The 17,120-nt window shown below is 41.9% G+C and overlaps 1 protein-coding gene across 1 annotated transcript; it reads right to left on the reverse strand.

Annotated features, from left to right (window-relative positions):
- Positions 1–645: 645 nt before the first annotated feature.
- Positions 646–16,882, reverse strand: LOC104528376 (S-antigen visual arrestin). The gene is given in 17 exon segments (XM_029086053.1): positions 646–727; positions 1,394–1,403; positions 7,342–7,406; positions 7,830–7,853; positions 8,727–8,804; positions 9,070–9,207; positions 10,088–10,160; positions 11,392–11,476; positions 11,833–11,968; positions 12,168–12,235; positions 13,374–13,433; positions 14,638–14,831; positions 15,128–15,172; positions 15,258–15,318; positions 15,967–16,114; positions 16,116–16,188; positions 16,876–16,882. Coding segments are annotated over 17 exon segments (1,347 nt in total).
- Positions 16,883–17,120: the final 238 nt, after the last annotated feature.

Genomic DNA, 17,120 nt, shown 5'->3' on the forward strand with positions numbered 1-17,120 from the left:
AATAACGTGGTTGTTAAGCATATTGCTAGAAAGCTAACATTGTATTTCAGCACTATAGCTGCTGTGGAAGATAACCTGCAAGATATTTAATGGTACAGAAAGTGGATATAAGCCACACAGGGGGACTGTGCTAGCACTGAGAATATTCACTAGATGAATTTGGTAAAGCATAAAGGCAAAAGCAACCAAAAGGAAATAAAATCAATGAACTTCAATGAATCACCAAAGGCTGCAAAAGCCAGCCTTCCAGACCAAGATTTGGTTCATTAGCATTTCAAAGTCAGAGGCTCTCTGACACTGCATAAGTCTAGGCAGGCTGCACCAACCGTCATTTAAACTCTCATCAGTGGTGAAAGAAACCAACCTTTTTATTAGGTAGCCCTGAAAGCAGAAGTCATGGCATGGCAGCCTTCCTGTCCTTCCCTGGTAGCTCGAGTAAGCATCAGGTTTTGAGCTTGCTACATTCTTCTAGAGCTGCAACTTTTAATAAGCAATACAAATTCATTATTTTACGTCCACTGATCTCAGGGTTGATCCCTGGAAGACCAAGCATGCACTGAGAACATGCAGTTTATTAGAAACCTAGGTCCTAAATTTCTAATTGATGCCAGACTACATAGCTTCTCTGGCAGCTTGTTCTTTTAGTCACTCATCATTCTTTTCTTCATCATCAGGCGTATCTTTTAGCTGTTGGCGAGCAAAATCCTCAAATACCATCTCTGCTTCACTGAAATGGAAGAAACACAAGTCTTTTAAAATTATGTTAGCATTTTTTTTTACACCAGCAGACTAAAGGCAACATATAGGAGGAAGAAGAGAAGCCTGGAGCAGACTCTGGTAATGTTTCCCATGTCTGCAAAGGGATTTGGATCACATTCCCATGGGCATCATCTTCACTGGTGGTATTCTAGCTAGTATGAAAAGCAGTTGATTGAGCAAGTCAACACAAACTGAGGAGGTTGTATCTATACCGAATCATGTCCATTCCAGCTAAGTATTTATCAGCTAGCTGAACAGCCTGCAGCCTCAAAGGGTCTTTGTCTGGAAATAAAATGTGAAACCTTTCATCCTTTTTCCTTCTGTACTTAGATATGGACACATGGTCAAACCTACAGAGTTCCTGAAACTTAGAGCTACAGAGTGTCAGCTGACCACAAACACATCCCTTCCTCCAACTGTGAGGCAAAGCATGTTCTCTTAAACTAGTTTCACATGGTCAGTCATTGCTGTTCAGCTGATAACAGTAATTTTTCAAGTCACAGTAATTTACTCACTTTGGATTTAAGCTCATATTCTGCGAACCTTGTGGATTTGTGGACAGTTTTTGAGGAATTTTCTAAGAGTTAATGCACAATTGTGGCTACAATGTGAAATATTGCTAAAATAAACTTACCCATCCTTCCCTGCAGTCATCAGCATGCAGTAAAGGAGGAAAAAAGACACACCAAGTAGTTAGAACAGTGGACACTATAACCAGGAAAAAATTATAAACTGACAAAACAGTGACAAGCAGTAGGATTTACAGTAACACAAGGAGAATTCCAGAAAGTCACAAAATGTGCATACATGTGCCTGATGAAGCAAAACTTGATCTCCCAAATGGAAAAGCACTCTAGCAACATTGCCCGAGACATCAGAAGGGCTGAGAAACAAAGACAGATTTTTCCCAGGTATGCTTGCTAGTGGTCACAGCTGTGAGAGACATCTGTGCACACACTTCTACTCAGAGATGACAGTGCCTGAGTGACATGAAGTTAGTCTTAATTGGTCTGTCACTGAAATTTAAGTAGTCAGCAGATGAGAAGACCATATTCTTGTTCAATAAACATGAAGGTATTAAAATCAAACAAGGTCGGAATACAGAATGGCCTAGGTGGTCTCCAATTAGATAATTTATGCACTTGAAACAATACTCCTGATTTCATCCTTGCCTAAATATAATCCTAAGAACTTTGTCACTTGTGTTTCTTTAGTGGGATCTTTGCTAACCACATCATAATGAATCCTGCTTGCTAGCAGGATTCACAGAATCAGCTGTTTCAGCACAGCCTAAAATAAGCAGAACAGACCATATTGCAGTGATGAACTGGGGACAGGGATTTTTTTGTTGTTCTCACAGTTACTTTAGCAAGTAACAGTTGCTTCACTGGCTTATTTATCATGAGTTTAAATCAGGGAGCAAAGCGCACCTAGGCCATCTTTCTGCAGAGTCACCAGGGATCCGGGATGCTTCAGTGACTGCATAACTGGCCACATCGAGAATTCCCACCCACAACGCATACTAAAATCAAGGGCAACAAGTGCCAAACTAGCACTGCTGGAAAAGTCAGCATTAAAAGTGTACCAAATGGGGCCATTCCAGCCAAAATGCCTCAAAGGATGGATCATGTAAAGACATTCATGATGGTGTCTATCCAGACTCAGGAGCCAAGGTGAAGTCTAGAAAGTCTCAGGGCATACGTGCTTGGTTGAAATGGATTTAAAATGAAATACTCAGAACTTAAAAAATTTCCAACACAAAGCATCATTCTCATTTCATTTTTCCTCCAGTTTTTATTCTTTAAATAGTCTGCTCTCTTTCCCCTCTTTGAAGTATGTTCATTACTATGGGAACAGTGACATCAATGATGTGGGTGAAGCTGAGTGATACCCACCAATGCAGTTTGAAGCCAATTTCACACAATGGGTTGAGGGGAGAAAAATAGGTACTGTTTCAGTTGGACATATACTTTACTGTCAGATAAATGCTTATTGAATCAATACCTATGTAGCATGGCAGTAGAGTAATGTTTATCACACACCTCAGATGTAAGATCACACTCAAAGATGCACTACATTACTTTCAGGCCACTATACTAACATGTAGCTTGTTAAATGGCCACATCAGCACCCTAGCAGGAGTCAGCCCCATTCCACATAGTTTCTCTTGCTGCCCTGTGGCTTATTTAACAACATCGAAAAATTCTCAGGAATGTGAAAATGGGTAGACTTTTTTTTAACTGGCATCCTAGCAATTGTTTTGAGGGTTGGGATGGGAGGGGGCTGTGTTCAAGGATCAGTGAGGCTCCAGAATGTCATCATACTCTCTGCAGAGAGCTTTCTGTAAGCTTTTATTATGCAGCCACAGAAATTATTCCATATAATTAAAGTTGTGGTATATGGTAATTTTCATTATAAGCTTACTTCTAACCTCACTTAACTTTGGGGGGGTGGAGGGGGGAGGGGGAAGGGAGTAGGCTGTGTTATTTGTCAAGATATTAAAGTGCTTAAAAAAAAAAATCACTAATTTCTGGAAGTTACAATAGCAATACAGGGCAAGTATAGCTTTAATATTAAAGGGACAAAGCATTTATGGATTTCTTGAAACCAGCCCTTTTGTGCAAGTTTAACAAGGGAGCAGAAAAATGACCATTTGTTGAACAACAGCCAAAACAAAGGCCAGTGTCCAAGACATAGGCCCACAAAATGTAAGACATCAGGAGAAGGGCAGGAAAACCTCAGACCAAAGAACTCACACTGAGACCACAGCCTTGCGAAAAAAACCACCAGGAGCTTCTGGGCTAACTGCTGACTGGGAAAGATCTTGGAAGTGTGAAGAGACACAGCCCAGTTTGAATCTATCTTTAAAAGAAACAGACCTCTATCCATTTTTGTCAACAGGCAGAAAAGACAGACTGCCAATGCGACAGGAGCTGCTTTGCCTAAAAATAACCACCTGTGAACCACATGGGTCCAAAAACAGTTGCAAAACTAGCACACATGAAACAGGCAAATGCTGGCCTACAAGAAGTCCAAGACAAGGAAGCTATAAATAAACACAGAAAGGAGAGGTAGCAACTCATTCCTTTTCCGTCTCCTCTAAGCGCAGAAAAGAGCAATCTGCAATAGCTGTGCATTCTGACACATCTGCTTTTTACTGAGTGATGAACACTTCAGAGCTCGCTCACAGAAAGTAAAAAGGGCAAAGCAATCTGCTGTGAAATAAAGCACACAGCAGTTGGTCACACTTGCCCCAGTTTGGCCCTAAAAAAGTCAAATTGAGAAGCTTATCCTTCTGAGGTTCTCTACACTTAAATCAGCCCTCCATGATTAAATATATTGATGCTACAAATGTTTTATTTACTTTTGCCATAAATCACCTTGCCTAGAGAAGGGAAAAAAATATTACCCCACTGCAAAGTATAAATCATAATATGTGGCATTTTTTAATCCCACTTTAGCTTTGATTCTCAAAGATGGTTGCTTTGACTTCTTTCCTCTCTCCCAGCTGTGGCTTAAGATGAAGTGACAGTCAAGTAAGCAGGGAGGTGCAATAGGCAAACTAGTCACTACTGACTCATCGGTAAAAACAAAGGGGAACAGAAACAGAAGATAAGGAGTGATCTCAAAATTCCCTGTGCATGCATCCCTGCCTACACCCACTGCAGAGGCTGCCAAGCAAGCCAACAAAGAAAAATTCTATCTTTTGGGGCCTTTGAGAGTCTAAACGCTGTTTGTTGAAGCTCCATCTCTGCAATTAAGGCCTGATTTGCTCGATTCCAAATTAGATGGTGTTTCACTAATGAAACACATCTTATTTCTCAAGAGTTTATGAACTAAGGTGGTAGAATAAAAATTTTAAAAAGCATGAACTCACAATTGGGAAGAGTGATTAGGCACAGGGCATGGAAAACTACCAGCCAATAAAGCCAAGAAGAGCTTTAGTTTACCAGCTGCATATGGAAGGCTGTTTTATTCCCTGTAATGAGCTCAGACACCACATTCCAGCGCAGTTTTCAAGTCAGCTATGCAGGCTTCAGAGGAATTTTCTGTTGTGTTACAGTATCTTTGTCTTAAAAGAAAGCACTTATTTCTCAAGTTAACCATTTGCAGGGATTTCCTATGGGATAAGCTCCTGAAACTACCTGTATTTTTTTCAGTTTGTAAGAAACTCGCAGTTTCCATCTGTACAAAATACATGAGCCATAGCTGACAGCAAGCTCCTAGAATACTTTGATGTAGCAAACAATACGTGGGCTGTGCCTTTGGTAAGAGGATGTGTTGGTGGAAGTGATCTGAGAAATATTGCAGTTCTCCGTTTCCCTTGTAAAGTCTTCTGCCCACATCCTTTTGAGTGTGCTATATAAAGGAGTATATCAGCCTTCCTTTGAAATGATCTTAGAAGGGAGAACTGACTTCCATTTTTGCTCATATTACAACTGCTTCTGCCAGAATTACCTGCCTGAAACATAAGTAATAAAGAGGGGGTTGTGGCATTGTTAGCACCAAAAAATGTCACATAAAAAAAAAAAATCACACCATTCTAAAAATAGAAAATTCTCTACAGTTACCTGAGCCTTTGGAAGGTCCTTATTTGAAGTTCTCAAGCTTTTCTCCATATTCCTGAAAGCTCCAGATTTGGCAGCCCTGAGCTGCCCCACCAGCCCCTCTGCCCTGCGAGGCTCTCCAAGGACACTAGATGGCCATCACCAGCCACTGCTCCTGGAGCCACTGGTGCCAGTCCCACCCCCTCACCACGTTCCTGGGCAGGGGGATTGCTACAGGAAACTAATGGAAACACTTCAGTGCGTACAAGCTACCAGAAGAGACAGAAGACCCTTGCCAAAGCGGCTCTCCCACAGTGACTCACACATTTGAGACCGTGATCAAGTGTGCAGCAACGTCAGTGTTTTGCTGGCAGCGTTTTGCTGCCCTGCAGCACAAAAGTGAAACCCACAGCATGGGCATAGCTATGCCAACAAAAGCACTTGCTTCACAGCAGCTTCTCCCAAGGTGATCCCACATTACTAGTCATATGAACCAACCCTGAGGACCCGATATCCACCTCACAGGCCAGCTGGAGGCAGCTCTGGACTGCATGCTGCTTGTGGGGTATGCTCTGCTACTCCCCAGTGATGTGGCCATCTCCTTTACAGCCACAGCAGAAAGCAGGTGAAAGTGGAACAGGTCTCGTGGATTTGTCCTGAAGGCGCTTCCTAGACTCATTGTGCTACTCTGATGGGGGTGTAAAAACACTTTTCCCGATGAGCGGGCTCTTCATCTGTGTTTGAAAGGCCCTGCAGGCACAGCTCACAGCAGGGGTTTTCCCAGTGGAAGTGAGTTTCCCATGGTGCAATTTTCAAAGAGGAGTGAAGAAACCTACCACTCCAGCACATCCATAATTAGCAAACAGTGATTCCAACCAGAGCAACTGAGTGTGGAGGGAATCACCAGTATCCCTTCTCATTACCCATATAAGATTCCTCCAACAGTTTCACACAATAAGGACTAAAGTCACCCCTCTATAATGCTTCCAGTATAGAACATAGCATCTATCTCCAGATAACTCCTTCCATAGCTTCCTTCATCTTCTTCCAGTGGTCATGTTCTTAGATACAGAAGCTTTAGGTAAGTTTGGGCCCAAGAAAAAAATGAAAGAAAAAAGCAGTGCAGAAGCAGCTGTGGGGTTTTTTTTTTTTTTTTGAAGCCCATGCAATTCTGTCCAAACACAGAGGGCAGAACAAGATGACCCATCTATCACAGCCCCAACATCAAAAAGCTGACACAGTGTTTTGTGTTCCATAGCCACTTCAGATGCTGTACAGGAGCTCCTGATTTAGTGCAAACACCTTGCAGTTTCTGCATGTTCGCTATTAGAGAACAGAGGGCCTGAAGAAGTGGGAGGAGAACACAGATGCTCAAGACAGCCTGCAGTTTTCGCATCTGATCCTAGTTCCTTACACTGCTTTAAAGTTCATACACTTCCATTTACTGACCTGACTCTGAAGGGATATTCCTCTCAGATACGCACTGAGCATAAGGCCACGCCTCAGACACCACAGCCAATGCCACATCAAGGTAACAGGGATTCCAAAATCACGAACAGTTTTATCGCTTCTTAACTTTGCCTAAAAATATTTTGCTTTTTATAATGCTCATGTGTCTTAGGTGTTTTCTGTGACAGATTCTTGTTTGCTATATTGGAATCTGGGAATTCTTGACAGCTTCATTCAGGACATTCTGCACAGTAGTAGTCATGAGATTTAACCATGCAGTGCTTCCTCATGCCCCTGTGTTTTGAGTTGTGATTCCATAAATGAAAGACTAAAAGGGAACATGACCCATTTCCACCTTCTCCTATCTTAGCTTCCCTTCTCCCTGTTCTTTTGTGCCTTGAGGTTGAGAGAGAGAGAGAGAGATATATATACACACACATACTTATACGCACACACAGAGCAGCCCCCATACTGGAGTCTTGTTGACTCTAAAGGTTTCTGTAGAACAAATCACTATCAGCTTTGCAATGTTAAGATTTCACATCAGTCTGTAAATGAAGAAAGGCAAAAACCAGGCATAACTGACCTGATGTGCTCTTTTCCTCAGGTTTGGGGTGCATCAGACGAAATGGCAGCTCTGTACCCACTTCACTTTGGGGAGAAGAGAGAATGCATCAGATCCACAGCTAAATTCATGCCTGGTTCAGTCCCCTTCCCACCTCAGGCCAGCCCCAAGCCCCAGACTCCAGCTTCATCCATTCCTTCATCTTTTTCTAATCACAATTTCCCCCTCAAAAAGTGTTAAACTCTGATTTCTCCACAAATATCCCAGGCATATCCACTTTAATAAACTGGGTTTATGTGCTGAATGTACTTGCATGTCTAAAAAATCAGAGATATTTTTGTAATTCCTTAATTTTCACAGCTGAATGCACAGAATTCTTATTTCTGTCAGATTAGGGGATAGTTTTGGATTTATTTTTTTTTAGGGTGGCAAGAAAGAGAATAGGAAAGAGGGTAGTTAAGACAAATTAACGACTGACTGCATGGTCTGAAAAGGAAGATAACATTTACCTGGAAGTGAGGTCTCCCAGCATGCTACAGAAGAAAACAAGGAGAGAAACGCAAGCATATTTAGTGCCCTTCCATTTCAGTGCTCTACCAAATGTTGTTTTATTGGTGGACTAAATCACCTTCCTCATATACTCCTCGCTACTTGTGACAAAGCATAGCAATCAAATAAACTTGGTTTTTAAAAAAGTAATTTTAATTTTTCATGTTCTTTCCATAGAGGAAGTGTCTATGTTTATGAACTCCTGACCAAGTGTTGGGTATGGGTCCTTTTCTGAGAGTCAAAGGACAAGGTCAGAGGACCACAGTAGGCAGCATTTTATCATGCTTTAGGCAAATCATTGACTCATTTTTATACTAGAAAGAAGGACAGATGAATTAAATACAAATGTAAATAGTGACTATCACCAGAGTTATCCTTGTCCTCTTTTGGACTGTATGCTGGAAACTAGCTCATCTTGACAACATCAGCTTCTCCCAGAAAGCTGGCTCAGTACAGAACGTGAGCTACAGTATTTACGACTCCCAGGCAGATATCTCTACCTTCTGCTTTGGGAGAACAAGAACATCAACATAAAAGCTCACACAAAGTTTTACTTCAGTTTTCAGAAAATAAATTATGGATTTGAAACAAAAAATTGCAATGCAAACCAGAGGTTCCTACTTCAGCAATAAAGTCATACGGTATCTAAGGAAAGTAATCCAACCATTTTGGCTCAGGACAAATTCTTTGGATAGGCCAAGACTGATTTCCAGGCAATTTATGCTTTAGAGGGAGCCTGATATCCTACATGTGCCCTTTCTCTTAGGGTGGACTGTCCTGCCCTCTCCCCACTTGTCAATGAAATACACACACTCCCCTCTCAACTCTATGCAGATGTAGCAAAAAGTTGTTCTTACCCTGGAACAGTGAGCTTCACTTTGACCTTGTAGGAAACCAGAATCCCCATCACCGTCTTGTCTATCCCATCCTTAATACTACCAGAGAAAACAGACAGCAGTGTTAGGCAGCACAGCAACGGAGTGACAATATATGACTGGAGCAAGAACTATGTGAACACCCTATTCTCCTGAAAGTGACAGAGCAGACAAGCGTCAGGACAGCTAATGACTCTCCAGATTTGTGATCACTATTTACCCTGAACGAACATGACAAGCTAAGTCCTGCAACTTAGATCAACCCATCTGGACACACATTTACAGACACTGTCCACTAGCTAAGACAATTTAAAACTCTACTCACATGGTGCTAGAAGCCAAGTTGGTATCCTCATCCTTTAGCTTTCCATCCAGAGCTATTTCCCGGGTCTCCCGGTTATTTGCTAACAATGGTAGAAGTGTCAGTGTCTTGGTCAGGCTGCTGTTTGGCTGCACCTTTTCCCTGAAAATAAGCAGCAGGTGAGAGAAGGGAAGCAATACACACCCAACCAAGATAATTTAAAAGAATGATTACAAAGCCATCCAAAAGGAGTGGAGTTTATCTGTCTAAATTTAGTTGTCTACAACGCAGATGTCTACAACTAAACTAGTCACAAAAATTCCCTTTATAATCAGCAGAGAGGAACAAGCACTTGCAGAGAATTATTAATTTCACATTAAGGCAGACTTCCAAAGTAGGTCAAACTATGCTGCAGACATCTAAATTTGGATAAAATAAATCCTAGTTTGAAAGACCAGAACTCAATGGAAAACATGTCCCTTGGTTACACAGCAAAAAAATCAGAAAAATATAAAGTGTCTGGGTGTGTCCAGCTCTCCTCATAAAGTAAAGTTCAATGCTGCACTGCCAATGCAGTGCAATGCAAAAGAGCAAGTGGTTCTCCACACTGTCAATAGGCTCTCATGTGCTTTCCAAGGCCAGAAGAAATCAAATGAAGTGGTATGAGAGACTGATCTCAGGCTGGAGCATCCATGACTTCCGCTCAAACAGCAGCACCTTTCAGAAAAACTGCATCTCTATTTCAAGCAATGGAGTGCCTTCCACAGCCCCTGCTAAGTTTTTCTAGTAGCTAATTATTCTTCAAACAAAACCCCTCTTCTGCAACCTCCTCTCCATTCTCTTGAAAAAAAGGTGCAGGGTACCTGCTGGCTATGAGAAAAGTGCAGGTGGTGTGAGGGACGCACACATGAGGTTTGCAGAGAGAGCACCATAACAGCAGGCAACTGCTAGACTACAGCCCGGAGTACCCTCCATTGCTGAGGAGGAGGGTAATTAAAAGGGTATGAAGGAGCAAGAACGGATAAACAGAGTATTCACTCACTGTGCTTCCTCGGAAGCTACCACTTTTGTATAGAAGTCACTGGAGTACAAAACCACATTGGCAACCTGCTCCACTGAGAGAGAAAGTGGACAATCAGTTGTGCATATGCATCAGAAGCAACATAGCTGCCCTGCCCTTGAGTCTCAGGAATGGAAGACATGATGAGGACAGTAGGAAAACCCATCCATTTAGAGCCTGAAAGGACCACGAGGTCAGACAACCTGACCTGGAGAGAGACCACAAATGGCCAAAGAATATCTTCCCTAAAAGGCATCCAGCCTTGATTTGGAGGTGATAAAAAGTAACACACAGTTTCCCCTGACAGCCTTTCATTATAAAGACCTCCATCTTCTCAAAGTATTTCTTATTTTCTTTTCTCTCTGGTATCTCTTATGTATCTATAGTCAATGCATTTGCATTCAGGAGATACCATAATCAAGCAGATTGGATATAAAACTGCAGTCAAGAGCCTGTGATAATAAATGGCTTTTATTCTTGAATCAAGCATAAAAAAAAATAGAGTAATTTTGACTGGAACACTGATGAGGGGAGAATCTGGGGATCAACAAAGTCTTGTGAAGCCTGACAGAGGCGAGTCAGCCTAAAAATATTCAGGAATCACTAGATAGTGCATCCAAGATCAGCACTGAATTGGCTTTTTCTAATACAGAGTTTTGTAAAAACTTCAGCAACTTCATTCCTTCCTTCTCTTCCCTTCTCTTTCTCATCCTTTGTCTCTCAGACTGTCTTCCACATGTCCAAGTGCAATGGGGCTTGTGGGATGAAAACGTAGTGCCACAAATAAAACACAAGCACAGTACTGAAACATCTCTGAAACTCAGCCCCTGCCCCCAGTTCCTCAGGAGGAATTACACCATCGCTGGCAGAGTGGCTGTTTCTCACATTGCCAGATGTTTCTGAAACCCCAGGCAAGCTAGGCACATTCACAGTTAGCAGGAGCAACACATTGATGGTGAAGCCCTTCCCACCAGCCTCCCAGAAGAGGTGGATTTTTCCCCACAGCAAATGCCCTTGCCTGCTGCAGGTGTCAGACCCTTTCTGTTTACTAGAGGGGACATACTGGTGCCTGAAATTAAGCCATACCATCAGAGTCAGGAAAAAGGCTGCAGTGTTTCACTTGATGAACAGCAAAGAAACAGCAACAGACAGGGTGGAGGGACAAATTCCTGACTTGTCCCACACTGCCTGCTTAAGTTGTTGCAAGCACTAAATTATGGCTCTCTTTCAGCCCTCCCACCAGTCTTCTAACCCTCAAAAAATCCCAAGCAAAAGTAAAAACATACCCTGGACTTTGATCTTCTTCACTGTTTTCTCTGTGCTGTTGTTGATGGTGACAGTGACTGGAATGGGCTCACCATGGTAGTACACCTATAAGGAACTCAATGCTTAGAAATCCAGCCAAGAGGCTTCTCCCAAGCCCTAAAGCCCTCTAGTCCTCCCCAATTAAATATCTTCACAGAGGCTAGATAAGGCAAGATGACCCTTCCCAATGATTCATGACCCTTTCTTCAATTACTTATTTAGCCTCAAGTGTGTCTTATAATGAGGTGTCAGCCTCCTCTAACAGTAGCTACTGATATAAATTACATTTAGAGCCCCTAAGTGTTGGGCCAGTCAGTCTCAGCTGAGACCATCTGAGTAACCCAGGAAGTAGCTGTGGGCAGCAAAATCCATATTGGCATGACAATACTAAGACACCCAGAGTCCCAGGGCAAACTCCTCACCTCTTTACTGAGGCAAGCTTTCAAGTGCAATGGCTTGTTAGACATGAAGAACTGCCAGGTGGTCTCTGCACAAGGTGGAGGTCCTTGCTGTTCTGGAGCATATTGCATCTTACGGATCAGCAGACGTGCAGCATCCCTGGGAAGCAGCAGAGGACAACATGGTGGTACTTAGTGCTTGGCAGAGGAAGGAGTTCCACATTCACATGTGTTTACACCCAAGAAGTCCACTGACAAGTGGGTCAAAGCTGAATAATCAACCAAGGTGCATTACTGAACCAACCACCCACCCCCTTTAAGAAGGACAAAGCTGAAGACAGACACACACATTCTGTTACCTCTTATGAATTCTCTCTTCCAAATTATCTGTCGAGAAAGCTTTCACCTCAAAGTCCACCCCACAGCTCTGCCAGAGAGAGACAAGACAGCTGTGAAACCAGTGTCAGAAGACAAGAACATCTGCAGATGTTTAAATCTCTTTCAATACACCAGAAATTGACAAATTCCTGCCAGCTGCAAATTCTTCTGGCCTCCTACTGTTGTAATAGTGATCCCTGCCAACTGGTGTGGCAGCATCCACCTGTTCCATGCTGCTTCTGATAAATGAGGCTTAGCTCCCAGCCTTTGGCAGATGACACTCCCTACTCCTGAAAGGCAACGAGAGTAACGCTGTAGAGCTTGCAGCATGCTGGTTGTAAGACTGATCAGCCTGCAAGGCTCTCCAGTGTGCCTTGAGTTTCTGAACTGAATTTCTGAACAGCTTTGTAACGCCAATACCTAACTTACAGTCAACCTTCTTATTTCCCAATATCTAAGGGCTAATCAGGCCAAGCTCATCTTTGTTTTAATGGGTTTATATTGCCGTGGGACACCTGTGTGAGTCCCAGATAACTCTCTACAGAGCAGTATGGGAATTTTTGCTAGAATATAAGTCCTTGGCAAAAAACACGGCTTATTCTTGTAGCACTGGATTCTATAACCTGCAACCCACCTTGCCCAGTTGTTAGTCTAGCTTCAGAGAAGCATCCAGTGAAGTATAAAAGGAATATTTTAAATAGTATCAGAAGCCATGCAGAACATCTCGTTATCTGGTGACTTTACACCAGGGTTTTTGTTTTGTTTATGCACACGTGCAAGCCAGCCCTTCTCTGCATTTGTTTTAATTCAGAAGCAGGTCTTAACTCTAAACATATCACTGTTTAGAGCGATCTACAAGATTTTAGGCACGTAGCCTGACAGCTACGATCAGTTTACGCGCAGCCAACCCACGAATCATGTGGTACAGTTAAGGAAACTACAAGCACTGCAGATTTAGTAGTCTTGCTACTATTTGACTAGATTCTCTTTCTTATTCTGAGGACTTAAATTCCAAGTCTGTAACACACACTTGTAGCTGCTAAGTTGGAGTCATGACGTTTGTGGCATAGCACAGTAAACCCCAGTCTTGCCTTATTCTACTCTTAAGCTAGTTAAACAAATTCACATGACTTTTTCCATATGACTTTCCCCAACCATGATAAGCACAAGTATCCCATTGGTCTCACCTTATCAACATCCCGAGGTGAAGGCTGCAGACAGACTGAACAAGGCAGGTAATCAGGAAACTGTGGGAGGAAGAGAAAAATACCCCAAAGCAATATTACAAAGATTTCCAACTCTTCGATACTCTGATTAACATATCACTCACAAAAGGTACAAAGCATTCCTGAAGCCAAGAAGTCACTTGTTGTAATGTAGCAATCCTTTGAAGTTCTGGCTAAGATAGGTGCCTTAATATACTGGGTCTTATACTTACTTGTATGAACAAGCCCCTGTCTTCCAAAAATACTTTAAAAGCCAAGGAATGGGGAGGGTGGGGGGGAAGAGAGAGGTAAAAAGTAAAACAAGTCCAGGCACGTGAAGCACCTGGTCTAAAAATCAAACAGAGCCCTAGAGGCACAGCTTCGAGCAGAAGCTGGAACATCTGGCTCCCCATCCAAGCTAATCAATAAGGCTTACAGCAGTGCTACTAACTGTTCACATGGACTTGGAGCTTGAGTAAAGTATCTCTGCATTAGAAACACAACTAAGGCCATAAAGACCAGCCAGTGTTCATTCGCTCCTGGCCTGGGCAGGGCCAGCAACTCAAGACATCAACTGGGAAGGCTGCAGAGTAGTTCATGGAAACTGAGTGCTAACATCCCATTAGAAACCTCAGCAGTTTGAAGATAACTAGACTGTATTTGAGTGGTTCATACTGTTAAGACAGGTACCAATTTATTTAGTAGAATCATTCAAAGACATATTTGTTGCTATATCAGAGGATGTGGTTTTCAAACCTGGATCTTCTTAGGGAATGCTAAAGCAGACATGTCACTGACAGTACTGGAAGGATATCCTGTCAGAACCAGAATTTGGCAATGAGCTGTTATTTGCTGACAGCATCTGGTAAAGAGCTTTTGATCTGCTTGTTTGATCCACAAAATTTTTTAAAGACAAAGGATTTGGCAATTGCTCTGTGAGCACTGGGGCAAAGCATTCCAGGCATGGGGAAAACAAGGATACATGGGGCTGCTGCTAGCATAAAGCCATTGCATGTTTCCTTGCCTTTTCAAGGAAAGCACTTTTCAAATGCACTTAGGATCTTCTTGTACTTTATCATTTAGGATGATAAGAGAAAAAAAAAAAATTATACATTTTACTCAAAATTGGAACTTTGCCTAACATGAATTTACTATTAATCCCTGCCTTCAGTTCCTCACTGAACCTCAGCAACCTAGTAATAACAGACAAGGAGAAGAGGGTCAGAGGCTTTTATAAGATACTTACTGTAAATAAAAAGGGATAAGCATTTTTCCCCAGCTTCTTTAGCAGAGATTCCTGCAAGTGGGAGAGAGACTCTGGCTTGTCAGCAGGTGGGTACACTTGGATCCTAGAGAAATACAGGTCCCGTCGGAAGGTGAGGCCCATCACATCAATGTCTTCCTGGCCATACCGGAAAGCACAGGTCAGGGACACGTACACTGGAAAGAAGCACATAATGGGTAAAGCATGCAGCAGGCTAACAATGCAGCTAGGGTGGGATCTAAAATCCTCCTGCACTACAGACTCAGGGAAACCCATTTCAACACTGTTGTATAACCCAGTATGTATTCATATCATATGTAAGAAGATACATTACATTGAGTAAGAAGCCCATTCACTGGGGAACAGAGTTACATTTGTACCCTTAAAACAATAAAAAAGGTTCTATCTCAGCATCTGACTTCAAAATGAGGACTAACAATCTTTGAAATATATGTTGCATAAAACCTCAAACCTGATCTTCCCTTGATAAGTGCAGGATCCACCAATACAACACCATCTGAAAGAAAGGAAAAAATAAAGATTAACACTGGATACTTAGGGTTAAGAGAGCAGGAAGGCAGCACATATCCTTGTGAGCTTACCTACGGGTTCCACAGTCCCCGAGTTGTCAATGAAGTCCCGCTTTCCAAGGTAGATTGTTAGCTGTAGGAAGATGACAACCATGGTTGAACTACAAAGTGTTGATGGTTGTGTGATTGTGTGTTGGGGGCACAACACAGCAGAGAGCTATAAATCTTGTAGAGATCAGAACAATTCCATATAAAAAGGAATATTTATTTTTTTTCTAACAAACATTCAATCCCCACCAGACTCAAGAGGATTATTTACATGCTTCAGGACATCAGAAAATCTGATGTAGACCAGCTTCCAAAAGTGCAGCATTTATTACAGAATCACAGAATTGCAGGGGTTGGAAGGGACCTCAGGAGATCAGCTAGTCCACCCCCCCTGCCAAGGCAGAATATTTGTGCACCAGAGCTATAGATTTAAAATTTTTTGGTGCCATCAGGTTGGAAAGACAATTAATTAGCTTTGTTTTAAACATTTACCATCAGGAGTACAACCCAGGAGGAGCGAGAGATGAGTTGTCTTCCTCTTGTACTATGATATATGAGAAGCTGGCCCTATAAACTCTGTTGACATAATTTCCTTAAATTTAGCACTAAATAAAGTTCATGGTCCTTCTTCACGAAAGAAAATGAAGGTGACAGGAGAGAGCTTTCTACTAAGTCTCCAGTCTGACTACAAGTAAAACTCTGACCTATATAAAACCATTATTATGGTACTTACAGCTTTGTCACGGTTGCTTTTTTTGAAGATAATTTGTTTACCAGCATTCTTCCCACTCGTCTTTTGAGAGTCAGGGCCACTCATGGTCAAAGATGGGTATGTGACAGTGGCTGAATGAAGCTTTTCTGCCCCAAAAGGTCCTGGGAAAGATATCAGAAAAAAAAAACAAACAACACACTGGTGGATGAGATAAAAGTGTAATTATATTTGGTGGGTAAAGCACTCCATTCCCATGTATAGTTTACCAAAGCCCATATCAATAGCTATTCAGGTGCAGCACAGAAGGTGGGTTGTTGGGTTTTTTTTTTTTTTATTTTAGCAGTTCCTCATTAAAAAAATCTATTTTAAACTAAGATCAACTCTTTTTAATTAATATACAAAAGTCAGTAGACTAATAGAAAAGTCTGAAGGGGAAAATATAGCTTGACCTTTGCAGAGAAGTTGGTAGAGTAATTTTGTGAAGAAACATGTAAGAGTACAGATAAATGTAAACTGGTCAACACAAGGTACGATTTTCAAAAAGTACCTCAAGATCTGTCATCAGAGGCTCTAAATTGTCATGAGATAAGAAGGAAGGTAATCTCATTAACAATAGGATAAAATGTAGGAAATAAATAGCAATATGTATGGGTTTTGGCTAATTTCAGGGCGTGGATTGTTTTGGGGGGGGGTTGTTTCTTTTTGTTTTGTTTTGGTTTTTTTTACCATTACAAATATACAACAGAGCAGTGTTATCTGTCCTGGGACATTTGCTATTGAGCATATCCTTGAATGAATGGAAAGAAGTCTAGATAAGGAGTGACTAGCCTGCCCACAGACACAAAGCTATTATGGATTCCCAAAAATAAAGCTTTCTATGTTAAGTTGGAGGAGTGCTTCATGACACAGACTGGATAGGTAACAAAATACCGTACATTCTATCGTGGTAAGTGAGAAGTATTGCACTCAAAGAAAATACAACTGTAGTCTGACAAGCGCAGTTATACTTGATACCACTTAAGAAGAATGTCTTGACATAAGCAGAGAAGTTATTAGGAAATAAATCAAGAACGCAGAGAATGCCATTTACACTGTTTTAGAATGCCTTACATATCCCCATCTTGGATATGGCATGCTCAGTCTAAGACCTAGAAAGGTGGTACGTATTGGTAAGG

The sequence above is a fragment of the Antrostomus carolinensis genome, unplaced genomic scaffold, assembly GCF_000700745.2.
Source record: "Antrostomus carolinensis isolate BGI_N321 unplaced genomic scaffold, ASM70074v2 scaffold39057, whole genome shotgun sequence".
Classification (NCBI taxonomy): domain Eukaryota; kingdom Metazoa; phylum Chordata; class Aves; order Caprimulgiformes; family Caprimulgidae; genus Antrostomus; species Antrostomus carolinensis.